At 38.5% G+C, this 19355-nt stretch overlaps 2 protein-coding genes across 3 annotated transcripts in view; one reads left to right on the top strand and one right to left on the bottom strand.

Annotated features, from left to right (window-relative positions):
• The window catches only part of GHR (growth hormone receptor), a 996322-nt gene that overhangs the window by 322330 nt on the left and 654637 nt on the right, over positions 1–19355 (bottom strand). The window lies entirely within an intron of this gene.
• Positions 1–19355, top strand: part of OXCT1 (3-oxoacid CoA-transferase 1) — an 87855-nt gene that overhangs the window by 21813 nt on the left and 46687 nt on the right. The window contains exons 6-7 of the mRNA XM_048930909.1: positions 1697–1803; positions 7571–7631. Of these exons, the coding sequence (XP_048786866.1) occupies positions 1697–1803; positions 7571–7631 (168 nt within the window). The remainder of the gene's footprint in view (positions 1–1696; positions 1804–7570; positions 7632–19355) is intronic.

Below are 19355 nucleotides of genomic sequence, written 5' to 3'. Positions count from 1 at the left end.
CACTGATATTTTCATTATTGAATCATTACAATAGTTGTTTTTCCTTGTATTTCTTATTATGGCATTATGATATTTTCCTATTTGAAGGAATCTTGTTTGTTGAAATACCTTATGGTTTTGATAAGAATTTTTTTTACCTTTAGTATTTGTTAAGAATACTTCTTGTTCTTCTCAGTCTTTTGCAAAGCCAGTAACATCTCTTATGTGACTTGACTGAATCAGTGTAAAGTGCAAATAACATTTCATAAATCTCAAATCTGCCTCCACAGGCCCACAAAACTAACTTTTGATATGCTTTTACCTGATTTTCTCCCCTCTGATAAGTATTAAATAATGCTACAGCAGTACTGTGTATACTCTAACGTTCTGTATTGTTTAAATAAATGCTGCTCAGTGTTTCTGTGTATGATTTGTGTCTTGTCTACTCGATGGCAGCAATCACCAAATATTCACTGCATCTTTTCTAGGACAATAAATTGTTGTTTTCTTTCTTCTTGCTGTTGTTCTTTCATTTCTGCTATGATTCAATGCTATACCTAATAATGGAAATGCCTAATGAAGAGATTAGATATTGATTTTCCTGGGTATATCTGTGTTGTTTGGAACTGAGGTCTTGAATGTGAATCCAGTAGATTTAAGTAGCTCTCATTCAAAGCCAGATGAAGAAGAACAACGTTCTTGAAGAAGCCACATTGTGGCTGGAGGTTCCTCAGTAGTTTCAGGCTCTTAACAGAGAACTTGTGAGGGGAAAGACAGTTATCTAACTTGTCTTTGGTAGATTGAACTCCCTCCATGGAAGTATGACCATGTCCTATTCTAATTGTTTAGCAAAGTCTTGTTGGACATCAGTAAACTAATGGATGCAAAAATGAGCTTACCCCTGTTGAATTTTCTAATTTGAATTCAATTCTGATTCTTTTCTCTAAAGTGGTTCAGTTCTGAGCTTCTCTTGTGAATGTGAAGAAAATGTAATTATGTTTAAAATAATCTAGTGATGTCTGCTAGAATACTATTTTCTTAGACTTAGTTTTCTATGTGGGATATAATTCATGCGATATTTTGCTTCCCAACCCCAATTGTTATGAGAGATTGTGTGTCTCTGGTCGCTAGTCAATCAGGAGAGTTTTTGTCTTGGAAAGACAAAATTTTGTATTTATTCTTGAAAAATGCATTTCGTTTTACAAAGCTGCTAGCATAGTACCTGTTCATCTGTTACACATTCTGACTTTCTGCACGTTATTGTTACAAGTATTGATCATAAAGGTAGTGAGAACCAAATGAAATTCAGCCTATCAGATGATCTGAATCGTGTACTCAGAATCAAATTTTCTTTATTTAGATTCGAGGCTTCTGCTGATGGGCAGTGATTACAAAGCTTTTCAATACTTCTGCTTTAGCAATTTGTTTTTTAACTATTTTCAAAGAGCATGTCTAATTCCAGTTGATGGAGTGGTGGAATATGTATTTTATTCTGTTCTGTGTATGGTTCTTCTGGTATTTTGCTAAACAGACACCTTAGGATGAACCAGAGGTTTACTACCTCTTGGTGCTTTTCTGTGGTTATACACTTGATCTCCATTTATTCAGATAGAATTGCATTAAATAAAATAGTTTGTAAAATTATCCCTGCAAAATAAATACATGAGAGATCTATTTGAAGAAATCTACATCTCAATATTGTACTTTTTTTCTGTAGGTGCGAGAGTTTGATGGTCGTCACTTTATTCTGGAAAAGTCCATTACAGGAGATTTTGCTCTCGTGAAGGCATGGAAGGCTGATCGTGCAGGAAACATCATTTTCAGGTATGACTTGTTTATTAGTTGGAAAACCTTTTTTTGATTGTTGAGGTAACAAAAGATAAGAAGCCTTGTCTCATGTGATGCCAAAATAATGTCTTACTGATTTCAATTTCATTCATGTTGTCTTTCCTTACTGTCAAATTGTACTGCTATTTAAAAAAACTTATTCTGATGATGTCTGAGAATTCAAATGCAGTATTAAATAAAACATTAGTAGTTATAACTTTGGTCTGCTATTCCATATTTATAATGTTGATTGTGGAGAAAGGTAGTGATGTTGTTTCTTTCCATTTTTCTGTTAATTTGGGCCACTTTTATTGTGCAGCTGAAGGCTGATACAAGAGGTGTAGGATCACGTATATCAGAACAGAAGGAAGCTAAGTCAGTTTTCTGACCAGATAGTGTTGTGAATGCTTGATTCTGTCCTCAGAGAAGTGCATTTTAAGTTTGTTTGTTCTCAGTTGTCCAGGGGGTGACATCATATGAATTTAAACAGCTTTTTAGTGAAGAACAAAGACACTACACTAGAGATAACGTAATTTATTTGGGCTGTTACACTTGTCCTCTGTTTTTTCCTGACCTGTAGCAGGAGAGATTTGCATATGTTTAATGCCTGGTTTTTATTCATTTGTTTTATGGCTCTCAGATGATTAGGTAAGTGTTACAGCAATTAGTTGCAGTTTACTACATGAAGGTGCTGAATAATGCAGTTTTTTGTTGTATATATTGAGAGCAACAAGGAGTAAGTGAAAAAAAAATCTGTATGAAAGATAGGGGTTAGAGTACTGTTTTGTAGATGTATTCAAGTATATACATACACATGTATTTACATAACTGCATTTTTTCTATACATTATATAGTTAATATAATATTAAAATACTTGGAAAATGAAGAGAGAGCTTGATTGACCTAACTCTTAACACAGAATCATAGAATGGCTCGGCTTGGAAGGGACCACAAAGATTATGTAGTTCAGCCCCACTGCTGTGGACATGGTAGCTGACTGCTAGATCAAGCATTAGATCAGATTCCCCAGGGCCCCATCCAGCCTGGCCTTGAACAGTTCCAAGGATGGGGTATCTGCAGCCTCTCCTGGCAGCCTGTTCTAGCACCTCACCACTCTCTCTGTGAAAAATTTCACCTGACATCTAATATATCTCCTCTTTATAATTTCAAATCATTACCCCTTCCCTATAATTCTCTATGCATGTAAATAGTTGATTTCCCTACTGTTTATATACTGGAAGGCCCCAATGAGGTGTCCCTGCAACCTTCTCCTCTCCAAGCTGAACAAGCCCAGCTCCCTCATTCTTTCCCCACATGAAAGGTGCTCCAGCCCACTGGTTATCATTTTGGCCCTCCTCTGGACCTTCTCTGAAAGCTCTCTATCTTATGCTGTGGGCCCCAGGTCTGGGTGCTGTACTCCAGATGATGCATCAGAAAGGCATAGCAGAGGGGGACAATCACCTCCTTTTCCATGCTGGCTGCCCCTCTTTTGATCCAACCCATGATACACTTGGTCTTTCAGGCTTCAAGTGCACACTGCTGACTCATGACCACCTTTTTTGTCTACCAAGATCTCCTATTCCTTCTTTACGGGATTGCTGTCTAGTTCCATGTCTAGTGCCATGACCCATGTTCAATGCCTTTCACTTAGCCTTTGTTGAGCCTCATTAAGTCACATGGGCCCACCCTTCAAGATTGTTTAGGTTCCATTTGTAGTGTGAGCTGCACCACTCAGCTCAGTGGTCATCAGTAGGTCATCAGTAAACTTGCTGTGAGTGCACTTGTTCCTACTGTCTCTGTAATTGATAACAATATTGAAGAGAGATGGTCCCAAGATGGATCCCTGGGGTCACTACTCATCACTGGCCTCCCTCTGGGCATAGGTAACTAAACAATTTACAGAATCACAGAACTGAAGGAGCTTGAAGGGACCTCTAGAGATCATTGAGTCCAAAGCAGGACTCGATCATCCCCTTACTAAAGCAGGCACCATAAACCAGGTTGCACAAGTTGGTGTCCACGTGGGTCTTAATATCTCCAGACAAGGAGACTCCAAAACCTACTGGGCAGCCTGTTCCAGTGCTCTGTCACTCAAACTGTGGAGAAGTTCTCATGCACACTTGTGTAGAACTTCCTATGCTTCAGTTTGTGGCCATTTCCCCTTGTCCTGTAACCACACATTACTGAAAAGAATCTGGCCTTGTCCCTTTGCCTCCCACACCTTACATATTTATAGACACTGATCAGATACCCTCTCAGTATTCTTTTGAAGGGTTGTGATCAATGGTTCTTTGTCAGGATAGAGGCCAGTCACAAGTGGTGTCCCCCAGGGGTTGGTCTTAGGACCAGTGTTCTTCAACATCTTTATCGACACAGATGATGGCATCGAGTGCACCCTCAGCAAGTTTGCAGATGACACCACGCTGAGCCGTGTAGTCAAGACACTGGAGGGAAGGGAAGCCTGTCTAAAGGACAGGTTGGAGAAGTGGGCCCATGTGAACCTAATGAGGTTCATCAAGGCCAAGTGCAGGGTGCTGCACATGGGCTGAGGCAATCCCAGGTATTTGTACAAACTGGGTGAAAAGCCCCTTGAGAGCAGCCCTGTGGAGAAGGACTTGGGGGTCCTGGTGGATGAGATGTTGGACATGAGACAGCAGCGTGCGCTTGCAGCCCGGAAGGCCAACTGTGTTCTGGGCTGCACTGAAAGAGGAGTGGCCAGCAGGGAGAGGGAGGTGATTGTCGCCCTCTACTCAGCTCTTGTGAGGCCCCATCTGCAGTACTGCATCCAGGCCTGGGGCCCCCAGCACAGGAAGGATGTGGAGCTCTTGGAGTGGGTCCAGAGGAGGGCCACTAAGATGATCAGAGGGCTGGAGCAGCTCTTCTGCGGGGAAAGGTTGAGGGAACTGATCTTGTTTAGCTTGGAGAAGAGAAGGCTCCAGGGAGAACTCATGGTGGCCTTCCAGTACTTCAAGGGAGCGTATAAAGAGGAGGGGAAACGACTGTTCAAAAGGGTTGATAGCGACAGGACCAGGGGGAATGGTTTTAAACTGAGACAGGGGAAGTTTAGGTTAGATATTAGAGGAAGTTTTTCTCACACAGAGGGTGGTGATGCACTGGAACAGGTTGCCCAAGGAGGCTGTGGATGCCCCATCCCTGGAGGCATTCAAGGCCAGGCTGGATGTGGCTCTGATCTGGTGGTTGGTGACCCTGCCCATAACAGAGGGTTGAAACTCGATGATCTTTGTGGTCCTTTTCAACCCAGGCCGTGACTCTTTTCTCAAGGCTGGACAGACCCAGATCTTATAGCCTTTCCCCAGGCCCTTTATCATCTTTGAGGCCTTCTGCTGGATTTTTTCCAGAAGATCCTTGCATTTTTTTTTTTGTACTGGAGAGTCCAGAACTGGTCACAATACTCCAGGTGAGGCCTGAGCAGGGCAGAGTAGAGGGGGAGGATCACTTTCCTTGTCCTACTATGGTCAATGCAGTTATTCCTCCCCAGGTGCAAGACTCTATACTTGCAACTCTACACACTATGCATTCCTTATTCACTTAATAGTTCAGCTTTCAAATTCATATCTCTCCAGCTTAGAAATAGAGATGTAGTGTGGGACCATGTCAAAGGCCTTGCACAAATCCAGGTAGATGGCATCAGTCCCACCCTTTGTCTGCTGATACTGTCACTGTTGTAGAAGGCAACCAGATTGGTCAGGCATGATCTGTTCCCTGGTGAAGCTACTAGGCTGTCTCAGATAACCTCTTTCTCATATGTGCCTTAACTTGTCTTCCACTAGGGTCTGTTCCATCATCTTCCTGGGTACATTTGTGAGGGTTGCCAGCCTGTAGTTTCCCAGATTTCCCTTTCAACCCTCCTTAACAATGGAAATGATGTTTCCCTTTTTGCAGTCACACCATGACTTTTCAAATATGATGGAGAGAGCTCTTCAGGAGTAAAACCTTTTTCTTTTACAGGAGACAACTACTTCTGAAACAATTTTCTTAAATCTAAAACAAGTTCCTCTCATTCAGGTTGTGTAAAATATCTGTCTTCCTCCTTATCATGAGCTCCTTGAAGTATTCAAGGCTGCAGGAGGTTATCCCAGAGCCTTCTCTTCTCCAGCCTGAATAACCCCAGGTCCCTCAGCCTTTCTTCAGACAATTGGTGGCCGTAAATAAACATTTTGAACAGAGTTGCAATCTACCCCATTACCTCTTCTCATTTCCATGCTGAAATGTTTCTTCTAGTAACTTTTAACCTCTATTTAACAATAATTTTATGTTAGTTTCTTTTACTGTCGGATTATCCAGTATGATCTTTTGCTCAGAAAAGTAGTCACTTGGGATGACACACTGAACTCTTTATTTCTGTCTATCTTCTCCCATCTAAATTAATTTCCTTGCTATTTTAATTCAGTTTTGAAACTTTATTTCCTTTTTATTTTCTGTTCTGCCTGGTTGAAGGATTTATTTCCTGTAATCACTACTGCTAAGGCCGTATTCGAGAACTAAGTAAAGGATATAAACTCAAAATCTTTTCTTTCATACTTTTGTATTCTTACATTCGTTTTTTTTAACACAGCCACAGACTGTCCCTTCTGAAGTGTCTGTTAAAGACTTCACAGATTATGTGTATTGCCAATAAAAGAGAATTTCTCAAGATATGTGTTTTGGGACATCGCTTCCATTCTGTGGGTATCTGCAGTAGGAATTAGTGTAAAAATGCATGGCACGTTGGGATTTGGTCGTTTCTGTTCCCTACCCCTCCTGCAGCCACGAGGTGGCAGCAGCATCTCAAAGTTCAGCATAGATATGCCATTAGGCTTGGTCATTAGACTAAGGGGCGCAAAAATGAGGAAAAGGTATTGGGAAATAAGAATGGTCCAGAAAAAAACCTGTCCCTATGGAAAGGGGGAGAAAAAAGAGATATTGACTTATGTGGTGTCTTGTTTTCATGCATTTTGAAAAAAAAATAAAACCAACAAAAGCAGAATTCCACCTTTTAAGACAGTGAAACCCCATCAAAATACACATTTTTTTCTTAAATGTTTTGTTCCACAATTTTATTTCCTTTCTGGAAAGTACAGAAGGGCAGAAATGGATCACTTGTTTGTTCCTCTGTCTAGGATGTTGGTGCGTATCTCAGCATGGTTATATGCATATCATGTCTTGCTTTTAATTCCTGGAGGTTCTTTTCCTTGTTACAGAAGTCCTAAGTGGAAATACTTAGGATTAATGCCACAGTCTTGCATTGGGTGCCAAAACTAGAACAGCTGTTTCAATCAAGAGAATTTAATTAAGTTTTCTACTGTGCAAAATGCTAGTCTAAGTCCATGTAGCTGCTTAGTCTAATTTATGAAGACATGTAGGATTTGGGATGGTGTGCTTGCTTCCCTATGGAGATGATTTTTATTCTTTGTGCAGAAAAGTTACATGACAATACTTTATACAGCCCAGCTTGCTGCTGCTCTAGAATCTGATAAATGATATCAGTAGCATTCCCAATTTCAATTGGACAATGTGTTGATTAAAAGTCAAAAGAGCTGTAAATATTCTCTGATTTAGCAAAATGTAATTTTATTTTTTATGTATCTTAGACATTATGGCATATTTTTTTTCCTTATTTCAATTAGACTTTTAGATGTTCAACAGTAATATCTGTGGTGTTCATATTTCAGAGATTCTTGTATCAACTTGGTTCTGAAATGTGTTTACTTCTTAAGTTTTACAAATTATAATTTTTATTTTTATTTATTTATTTATATTTCAGGAAAACTGCTAGAAACTTCAATCAACCAATGTGCAAAGCTGCCAAGACAACTGTGGTGGAGGTAAGGAGATGAAACACAGTAGGCTCTATGTCCCTGTAGTCAACAAACCCCTTTGGCTTGCATGCCATTCTGGGGACAGAGTTCTTTTTTTTAAATTAGTTGGTGAATTTCTTATACGGAACTGTGGTCTAGTCTGTTCTCTTGGACTAGCTCCTACTGACCTTGTGCTCAGTTTTAGTGATCAGTTTATCACTTTTCATCTGATTATGGCTTGGACTTTGTTTGCTGTATTGAGCCTTTGAAAAGTTTTATATTTATTAACTAAAAAAAATATGTGGATTAAAGAAAAAACAGAAGACTTAGCCTGTGCTTGAGGCCTCTTGTGAATTCTCTCAAGGAAATAAATAACAAAGATTATTTATATAAGACCTGATAATAAACACATAACAACATATATTGAGCATATCGTGGCTTTATCATAGACAAGGTCTCTAAAAATAAATAATGTCAGTCAAGTAGATGCAGGCATTTGGTTATGCCTTGTGAAAGAAGTTGGGCTAGGTTACCTATAATTTTCTTCCAGTCTTTCAGTCTTTTATCTTTTGTCTAAAACTATATGGAGCAGCCTACGTTGGAGGTGACATGAAAGTTGTTGGAACTTAGTAATATTGGTGACTGCTTTGTTAGCTTTTTCTCATCCCAAAGGAAGGAGAAGAGTGAGCAAACAACTGTGTGGTGCTTAGTCACCTCCTGGGTTATACCACTGGTATAACTCCCTGGTAGATTCTTTATACATTTAATAAAAGCCAAATATGATTGACAGTAAAATGAAAATAAACTTCCATAGTGCACTTTCAGTAAATTCTAAGAAGAGTGTTAAATTGGAAGTGTCCCTTCTTAGTTCATGTTCTTGTTTGTTTGTTTTTGTAAACCTCCAGAATAAGATATTTGGTACAGAAACATCCCCAGATAACACATTTAGGGAGTTATTTCTTTATGTAGTATAATAGCAAAATATACCATACTATAGCATAATATACCATAGAATTTGTTAAGTGACTACTGACTTGTGAAAACTTCATGAATTTTTACAGCTGTTTTTTTCAGAGAGGCTTAAAAGTGTTTTTCCTTTTGGAAGTGAAATAAAAAATCTTTTTTATTCCCTTCATTCTAGCTGCTCGCTTTTCATACTTAAGTCTGGTGCTTAGAGAATCTGAGTAGGTCAAAGTCTTCCACCTGCATGCCATTTCATTCTCCCTCTCTACTCTTCTACCCACATGTAATAGTGTAGAATTTTCTTGACAGGGAGCAACAACTATGTGACATTTTTTCTTGGCATAGTTCCATGTAATGTTTGAAAGATCTGCCTTCAAGTTTGTCCGTCTTTGATCTTGGTGCGGCTATATACTGCTATAACTGACACGGTTTGGCAAGATAATTAATATTACTTTACAACTCTGTACAACTAATTAATGGGCAAAGAGGCATGAGCAGAGATTTAAGAGAAACTGCTAGCTAAATACAATACCTCGAGTTGACTTTTAAGTATCTTTCTTCTGAAATGGAGTTCAAAATGCTGTGTTCAGGATTTTAGAGTTCAAATTCATAGTGTTGAATAGAGATGTCTCAGTACTGTATCTGGAGTACTGAGGGTTATCAGTCTGCGGCTGTCTAGGGCTAATCTCAAGATAGCTGAGGTGACTGCATAAAAGTTCATTGGGCTTCTTATCTGCATTGTTTGAGGCTGGAGGGTGAAATTCTCAATCTCACAGAGAGATAGAAAAAAAAAATTCAGTAGGCCAGTAATTCAGATTTTCCCTTTACAGCTGGGGTTCCTGATATCTGTTCCCAGCTTTTTTTTTTCTGCTTTTTTTTTTCACCATCCACAGACCATTTAACTTAATGTAAAGAGGCAGGAGTGGAGATTTGAAGCCATCCCTGGCACTGTGAGCTACAGGTCAGACCTGTCTCCAGAATAATGCAGTAATAGCATGGGATATGCAGGACTGCAGTTTCTCAATCTGACGTTCCCTTTCTGAGTTTGAACTTGGAGCTTTATTCTTGTACAACCAGACTCATGATGGCAACATCTGCTTGTCTAGTACAAAGCATCAAGCTGAGGCTACCTATGTAACTAGGTAGCAGAAATAAAAAGCACATCCTTCTGTGTTTCTGGTTTTGAGATTTTTCCGTTTAAAGTGAATGCTGTAGATACACAAAAACATGATTTGTTAATTCTGGTAGCTACTCTGCTGGGTTACTTGTTTCCCTTCTCTGCTTGTTTGTGTACTTCCAGTTTTATTCAGTCTTTTGGAAGCAGTCTCTTTTTCAGTAGTAGAGCTTTGTCAAGCGTTAAATTGGAAGGATGGATACTAGGCTATTCACCATCCCTGAATGTGTTGAAAAAACATTTGGATGTGGTGCTCAGGGACATGATTTAGTGGATTGTTGCTAGAGGTATTGGGTAGTATGGTTTGGCTGCATTTGAATTTGATAATCTTTAAGGTCTTTTCCAACCTGAGCAATTCTATGATTCTATACGAGTATGTCTCTGTTCGGTTCTCTTAAGTACAGTGGAACAGTATAACTTGAATTTTGGGAGTTAATTTTGATCAAAAAATGTATCCTGCTGTGACATGAGCAAAGTAAAAGATGGAAAACCTATCATTCTCTTTGGGCTTGTTCCAGTGGTTAATCGCTCTCACTGGTATAAATGTCTTTTTACTGTAATTAATTTAGATTCCATCCAGTGCTTTTGCTCTCTTCTGCTAGATTAAAAACCTTTCTGGAGCTGGCATTTGTTTACCATGGGATAACTTCTCAGTTCTGCTGACGTGATAAACAGATCGAAGTCTTAATGATTCTAATTGTAAAATATTTTCAGCCCTACCCCTTTTATATCCTCCTCTCTCTGTTGTTTTCTGAAACTTCACAAATGTGACCAACAGAAATGTCTTCAGTACTGATAATAGTGCTGTCAGCTACTAAGGTAGAGTTATTTTTCTGCCCAGTTCTGCTGCATTCCTGCTTGTGCACCCCCGGACTCTGCTGATCATTTCATGCGGGTTGCCTAGGCAGTTAGCTGCTTACATCTTGTTAATAATTTTCTGACATACTTTAAGAAAGGTATAATTAATGATTTCCAGCATGAATTCTTTAATTATGACAGGTATTTATTGTTAACAGATGTTGTATTTTGCTTTAGAATTATCTTGTGTTCTACGATAATGCTGTTTCTGTCTTAGGTTTTGTTAGTCCACCAGTCTTTTCCCAGATCTGTTTCAGTGGAATGACACTAGACTTAGTGAGATCTGTATTTCCAAGGGGATGTAAGTACTGGAGATCCAGTCTTAAAGTGCAGGAGGAATTGATTGCATTGGTTAACCTGTTGTAAGATATCTTGTGGAGCTCTGAGATCTTTTGACATGCATGCACAGTAGAAAATATGTTTTTCTTTAATGTATTAAATATGCTTGAGTTCAGGTCAATATGGCATTTTACTCTGTTCAAGAATGGGAAATATTATTTTTTGTGAGAATTTGGAAGGTAACTTGGCAGTGCTTCCTGCTGTGGAGGATAAGAGCAGAGCAGTGGTTCACAGACTGGTAGCTGTTGCTTACTTAAAAATACTGTTTGTCTTAAACAAAGCTGTCTGTGTTTAGAGAGGGCAGTGAAAGAGGCTGAAGAAATAAGGCTGTGCTGTTATCGGTTAACGTCTGTTGCTCGCAGATGAGGGTTACGGATTTTAAAATTTACCTTGAACAAATTTCTGGTTGAGATATCTGAGCTTCAGCTTTGTTTGTTCTGACAGACCCCCAGGCAGGGGGTCCTGGTGGATGAGAAGCTGGACATGAGCCAGCAGTGTGTGCCTGCAGCCTAGAAGGCCAACTGTGTTTCTGGGCTGCATTAAAAAAGGGGTGGTCAGCAGGAAGAGGGAAGTGATTGTCCCGCTCTACTCAGCTCTTATGAGTGGTTGGAAGCCCTGCCCGTGGCAGGGGGGTTGAAACTAGGTGATGTTTGAAGTCCTTTTCAGCCTAGGCCGTTCTATGATTCTATGGCATAATGATAGTGCTGAAGAGTTTGAGGGATGATTTTAGGCGTCGGTTTTTACTCTCTGTCCTGGACAAGTATACAGACATCTGTAACAGCCCCACACATCCTTAAGCTGCGTCTGTTCCCTGCCATTGTTCTCTGTTGTGAGACCTCCTGAATGCAACTCTGGCATAGCAGTTTGAGATCTCAGCCATGGCCATGATGTGTCTGTGAGTGGCAACATTCAATATATTTCGACATACTTATTCACTGTTTGAATATCCTGTTCGAATTATTTTCTTTATCAAATTGCAAGACGATGGTTAAATATATCTGTCTGTGTAAACAGCATTTCCACCTCAAATAACATCACAAGAGGAAAAAAGAGAATGTACTTTCTCATGAAAATACATTAAATAAAAATCATTAAACCCTGTATTTTATCTCTGGTTGCCTGGTAACAACACTGCCACGTCAGTGAGCGTCATTATCTCAGGTACAATGGTCTGTGCACTGAGGGACAGAAGCGGGCTGAAATAAGCCATTTGTAACCTGTTATCTGTACTAAATAACAGCATTGCATTTTATTGAGGAAACTGAAAAATTAACTTTTTTTTTTGTTGTTGTCTGCTTCTCCAAATGCTTTAACACCAGCAAAACTCTCCTTGTTCTGCACAGCCTTCTTCTGAGGAGTTCTGCAAGGCTTTTACATAGTGCCAATTTATAGTTAAATGCCTTTACGTACTATTTTAAGGTGGAAAAGTAATCTCTTTCCTCGCCCTGGCGCTCCAGCGATGGAACTCAAGCCAAACCCTTTTACAGGAAGCCACTCTCAGTTTGGGATAGGCTCTGGCTTTGCACTAGGATTTTATGGGAGACTTCAAATCAGGATTTGAGATCCAGAAGGATGTGGAACAAAGGCATACACCCTCCTCTTGGACACTTACTGATCTGTATTGATATAGCCTTTTTCCTTAGTTGTCTAGGTACTCAGGGATGACTGACTGTGCTTAGGGGTTGGTTGGTGAAAGCACCGCCAGTGGACTACAGTGGACAAATGTTTTATTTGGCACAGGATAGACTCTTGACCTTATTCCCTACCATTGTCACATCAACTCTTAGCACAAATGACAATAGAAATGTAGTTTTCTTAATATATAAATGTTAGTGTAAAAAAAAAGTTTGGATGTGTGTATATATATATATATATGGAAATCTTTGGATCTAAAGCATCTACGAGTATGTCAGTACATACATAGGACGAGTGGATTGATATAACTAGGTTGTGGCTGCATTCTGAATCAGAGATGTTTATGGATGCAGATTTAAGTAAACATGAACACAGTTTCTTTAGGATAAAGGAGGATTGGAAGAGTAATAGAGTTTCACTTTGAACACAATTGGCACTATCTCAAATGCAGAAAAGAAAAATGACAGGAAGTGAGAACAAGGTCAGGTATCAGAGGCAAAATGTTAAAAGTGCAACCAAACAAAAAAACATAGATGCATTGAAGCAAACTCAAAAAAATTTAACCCAATGCAAACTAAAGAAAATGTGAAGGTAGCAGGAAATCATTAGGAATACATACATAGTGGGCTGACCAGAGACTCAATCAAGAGAGTAAAATTAACAATACAGCATACAAAGAAAGCTGATCAGTTTAAAGCTCTTCCTACCTCAGTTTTCAATAATATTAAAAAGCATTTTAGCTGTTATGTACAGAAGGTTAAAGAACAAGTCTGAGTAGGGATGGAGTTGAATTGCAGGGGTTATGTCTTGGAGAAGCAGCTCATGGGAACATTTGCGTACCATTGCTAGAGTAATTTTAGTTTGGTAAAAGGAAGTCCACTGTCAGACTTCAGTGCTTTTTTGTTGATGTTATTGCCCTTCATGGTATTTGATTTCTTCCTATTCTCTGTGTATATATTAATCATAGAATCATAGAACAGCTAGGGTTGGAAGGGACCTCAAAGATCATCTAGTTCCAAGCCCTGCCATGGGAAGGGTTGTCAACCACTACGTTAGGCATTAGATTCAGTTGCACAGGGCCCCTTCCATCCAACCCGGCTGTGAACACCTCCAAGAATGGGGCAACCTCTTTAGGCAGCCTGCGCCAGTGACCATCTTCTCAGTGAAGAATTTCCCCCAGCATCTAATCTACATCTCCCCTCTTTTAGTTTCCCCCTTGCCCTATCATTATCTTGCCTCCTGCTTATGAACTTCCTTTAAGTACTGGAAAGCTACAGCGAGTTCTTCCCAGAGTCTTCTCTTCTCCAGGCTGGACAAGCCCGCCTCCCTCAGCCTGTCTTTGTAAGAGTGGTACATTCTTGTGGCCCTCTTCTGGACCCACTCTGATGGCTCTGCATCATTTGTGGGTTGGGGTCTGCACACGGGGTGTTTCAGATTGGCCTCATGAGTGCAGAGAGCAGAGGGAGACGATTCCCTCCCTCACCCAGCTGTCACCTGTCTGTTGGTGCAGCCCGGGATTCTGCTGGCCTTCTGGGCTGCAAGCACATAGTGCTGCCTCATATTCAGTTCTTCATCTACCAAAACTCAAAAGTCCTTCTCTCAGGGCTGCTCTCAGTGAGTTCTTCTCGCAGTGTGTACGTACAATTAAGTTAGCCCTAACCTAGGTGCAATATCCTGCACTTGGCCCTGTTAAACCTCATTAGGTTCATGTGGGTGCACTGTTTAGGCCTGTGCAAGGGAGAATGAGACAGCAAAACATTTTTACAGCTACTGTGCAGATCATCTTGAGATGTTTTGAGAAGCATTGAAATAAACTGGACAAGATGAGATGTACTTCAAATGTGTAATTACAGTGCATAGCGTATTTGGTTATCTACCAGTTGTTGTGGGAAAAGAAAAAAGAAACCAACCTACAAAGCCACCCTTAATTTAGCTTTAGGATCTGGCATAGGCTTTCTATCAGTTTCATCAGTGCACTGACTTCTCAGCAAATGTTATCATCTGCTGATTGACTACAGACTTGCTTTAGCATATTCTTTTTGAATGTTGCATTTGTTCTTAATATAAGTGACAAGTATAAGAGGATGTTTTTCATTGAATATTATATTCATCACATCAGCAATGATTTTCTGAAGCTGACTGCTAAGTAAGATCATGATATTAACTCAAGAATGTATCAATTTAAAAAGGAAAAAAAGAAAAACGAATGCAAAGCTTTCAGCACAGTGTTATGTAGGGAGGTAAAGCTGTCTGAGTAGCAGTCAGTAACAATCTTATCTGCTATGAATTTTAACCATTTAGCATTCAGTACTCCAGCAATGAAGTGCCAAATCTGAACCCACATAATTAGAAGTTTATTCTCTTGAAAATCAGAAGCATGTAAGAAGAGTAGCTTTGTAGGTTGGTTTCTTTTTCTTGTTTTCCATAATAATTTGTGGAAAACCAAATATGCAACGCATTACAATTACATTTGAAGTACATTTCATTATCAGTGCTCACATTCTATGTCATAAGGATTTGAAAATGAATAGGTTTTAAATATACTGTAGATTGAACTTCTCATTGTAAGAATGCGTACAGTGAATCTGTGGTATTCTTATGCCTTGTCATGTTTTGAATGTGTTGATCAGTGAACAATTTCTGTCTTTGTTGAAAATCACATTTCACATGATTATTTTGCTAAAAAATGCTGCAGTGAGAGTTTTAGGCATGATTCAAGGAATTTATTTGCATGTATGTTTCTGTTTATATCTTAAAGCTTGAATTTTTTTTTTTTACTGTGCTTTTAATAACTTTTTGTCATTTCTGATAGATTCCTAGCAAAAAAAAAGAAAAAATTGACATTCAAATTGAAAACATTAGAAAAAGATGGTTCACAGTGTGAGTAATACCTACTAGCATGAAACATGCATTTTATAAGTGGCCAAAATACTGAGTTTTAAAAAGCTGCAGTCTAGTAACTATTAATGCAGTGAGAATTTTTGAGCAGTCATTTGAATCAGCAGAACAGATTTTAATCTTTTCTTGCCGCACTCTTCCCTGCAAGTGCTTTAAAAACAAACTACTCAGCGAAGGTGATGATGGCTTTCTAGTACTTGAAGGGGCCCTACAGGAAAGCTGGAGAGGGATTTTTGTAAGAGTGTGTAACAAGAGGACAAGGGGAAAATGGCTTTTAACTGGAAGAGGGTAGATTTAGGCTAAATATTAGGAAGAAATTCTTTACTGTAAGGGTGATGAGACACTGGAACAGGATGCCCAGTGAGGCTGTGGATGCCCCCTGCCTGGAAGCATTCAAGGCCAGGCTGGATGGGGCTTTGAGCAACTTAGTCTAGAGGGAGGTGTCCCTGCCTATAGCAGGGAATTGGAACGAGATGGTTTTAAAAGTCCCTTCTAGCCCAAACCATTCTATGATTCAATGATTTAAAGCTAAGTGAAGAACTGAGATATCAGTACTGTTTTGACTTCATGGAACGATGATTTTTCTTTTCTGGTGTGGCCATTTATTGTTGTTCTAGCAAGGAGCAAAATATGGTGGCCCACAATGGATGCAGACCACAAAGTAGCTTTTTATTTCCATCTCCCAAACAGATGATGCCCTGGTGCTCATTTGAAAGCAGACTAGTTTTCCATACATTCCCAGATTATATTAAATTGTTTCAAATGAACTTGAACTGATAAATTTCAGTGTGTGAAAATGCACTTTCTTTTCACTGATATTCTTTTGAATTATGTGTTGACTTTTTTGCCACTTGTGGTTAAGCCAGAGAAAGCAAGAGCTAAATGTTTTTTTAATAACGTCATGTTTAAACTTTTTTTTAAGATTATAGAAAAAATACACAGATTTCACTTTTTTTTTTTTTTTAAATCTTTGGAATAAATTGGAGGTGTATCTTTTCATTTCTTCTTCTCATTAAATAAAGCACTGACAAGCAGTGAGGAGAGCTGGGATATATTCCTGATCATAGCAGAGGAAGTGTGTAGACAGTATTTTGTGTAAGCATGCAGTTGGTGCTGTGCTAGCTTCTGATCTAATTATACATATGGATTTTGGAAAGAATGTTCCAAATTGCAAGTTCAAATGTGAAGTTCTACATTTAAGACTAGAAGAGCTGATTTTTTCAAACACTGAGGGTCAAGAGCTGCGAATGAATTGACTAACACATATATTAGGTTTTTTTAAATAAACAATTTCTCAGTGGAAATATTTCTGGGTACTGTTTTTTTCCTTTATGACCTTTGAGTTCGAACTTGTATTTTTTATGGTAATTTTTTTTACCTGTTTGAATCCCAGGCCAATGGAAAGCATACTGATATCTTATGGTTCACCTTGTATTTTTTAAGTGAATTAGATAAGCTCTTATGCACCTTCTTTTCTATTAATTTGCTCTGTTGCTTTGATACGTTTTGTTGTTTGTGTGTTTTTTTGTTCTTGTTTTCTATGTGTTTATGTCTGAGGTGTCTTACAGCTTTTTAGCATCTTGGGATAAAGCCCGGTAAGAAGCAGGCTTCCTAGCTTGCACAGCAGCACATTCTTGATGCTGTGATACTTGATCAAATTTTGTGAGGCATTTTGGAGAGCATTTTGTGCTTTGTGTCTATGCCATCAGCCACCAGAAAAGGACCAGAAATGGACCACCTCTTGATTTCCTGAGCTGAATGCATAGACATTCAGTTTCTCCTGGCATTCATGTATTCAGAAAAGCAGTTTTTACATGTGTTTTACCCTTCTATTATACAGATATGTGGTGGTAGATGTAAGGTGTTGAATTTATTCAAAATTATAACTAATCTGGGATCTAAACAAGCACTAGATTTAAGGGAGTCAATTCTGCCACCATACAAGTAGAAATGTGCTGTTAGTGGTTGAATATATGTTAACCAATTGTATCCAAGTTAGTTTTCTGGGAAGTTCATGGGATAGGGTGACCAGAGGAGTTAGCCACTCCAACATCCACTTCGAAGCAACAACTGAACTTTTAGTCACAAGAAAAACGGCTAAGTGAATGTGTAGGTTTCTGAGAGTGCTGAAATTTTCGGATATCGATACAGGAAAGATAACTGTAATTAATGTATTTCTATTTTGAGGTCACTGAAGAGGGAAGGGTTACTAAAAACAAGGGGAAAAATAGTTCAAGGTATGTAAGAGTTGGGAAATAAAGCCAGTCAGTATTACCTTGATCTGCTTCAGTAGTTATTCCCTGTGATTAATAAATGCAGAGAGAACAGAAACTTAGTATGACCAGGAGATTAGAGGTTGTACTTGCTATGACTTATTCTCAGATGTGCTAAAGACGATTCTGCACTGTTGCTAGCAGGAATGAAATAATTTTCTTGTTGGATATGAGAAACAAAACTACGTTATGTATTCTTATAATATGAAACATTGAATTTACATGTTTATGTCAGTTTCAGCTTCAGATAATAATTTTGATTCTGTAAAGCACTTCATTATTGTTATTCTTTGCTCCCATCACATGTCTAGTGATCTCCTTCCTGGGCAGCATTCAGGAAGGGTAGTGTTTAAGTGCAAGAGCAGTTTTATTTTTCTTAAAAGTTGTTGCTTAAAATCTCGATGTTCAAATTTCTCTAGTTTCTGATGAAACTGTGGAAATTCTCTGAATGCAGTTGTTTGCTTTCTTCCTGCCTCTTCCTTGGAAAATACTCAGACTTCATTCCTCTTCAACACTGCAGAAAAATTGTATTGGTCTTGAATAATTTGGGTTTTGGTGATTGGTTGTTTTTGGATAGCTGCTGTGATATTGAAGATGGAATGTATCTCTGTGATCCACCTTTGGGAAAAAGAAAGTAGTGGAATGTACTGGAATTCTGAGAAATCTTGTAAATTACAGCTGTTCATAAGGAGTTTCTGAAATAAGAAGGACAACTAATTAATTATGTGTGTGGAAATAACGTGCCATTTCAAGATGAAGTGTTTTTTGTCTTCTTCATTGAAATTGCAGTTGTTATTTTTGCTTTCATTTTTATTTTCTTTCCAGAGAGAACCACCAATATAACATGATTTGTTAGAAAATAGCTACTACTGCATGATTTTACCCCGACTGCCTTCCTGTATATCTCAAGCTTAGCATGCTCTTCTCTGATTCTTATTTTAGATGTTTTCATTGGACTTTGGAGTGGTTTAGGAGGACTCACATAAACTATGAAATACAAAGAATTCCTTCTTAGGTGCTGCAGATGAATTTTCTGTTTTTGTTTTAAATTTTTCACTTCCTCCTTCTGTACTGTAATTACTCTTAATTCGTTTTTAATAGTCAAGCTCAATTTATCTCCTGACATTTAAGTTACATTTCTTCAGATGTGTAGGAGGTTTGAGATCTTTCAGTCTCATTTGTCATTTCTTTGATATGAGTAAGAAAATACAATCTTTTGTAGAGATTAAAGCTGAGATTTTGGGGGTTTCAATTCTTCTCTATGATATATGAACAACTTTAATTAAAAAGAAAGCCACTTACTTATTTTTAACTTGTAATCAACTCAGTGATTTTCAATCTAATGTATTTTGAAAATAAGAAGTGAAATACAGGAATAATTTGTTTAGAGTTTATATTGTTGACAGTGTACTGTTCAGGATGGGAAGATTTGGAGTATGCTCAGTAATGTTATTCAGTGGTCATAGCCATTACAGATTAAGCAGGTTCTTTGGTCATTAGGTAGCCCTTAACAAATGAGCAATTTGTTCACTGATGGGATTTTTTACAAGTTCTTTATTTCCCATTATTTTAGTAATTTGAAAACTGCGTAATGCAATCTAAAAAATGACA

Source organism: Lagopus muta, chromosome Z, assembly GCF_023343835.1.
Source record: "Lagopus muta isolate bLagMut1 chromosome Z, bLagMut1 primary, whole genome shotgun sequence".
NCBI classification, from domain to species: Eukaryota; Metazoa; Chordata; class Aves; order Galliformes; family Phasianidae; genus Lagopus; species Lagopus muta.
The sequence above is the reverse complement of the archived record's forward strand: the minus strand, read 5'-3'. Positions and strand labels throughout refer to the sequence as shown.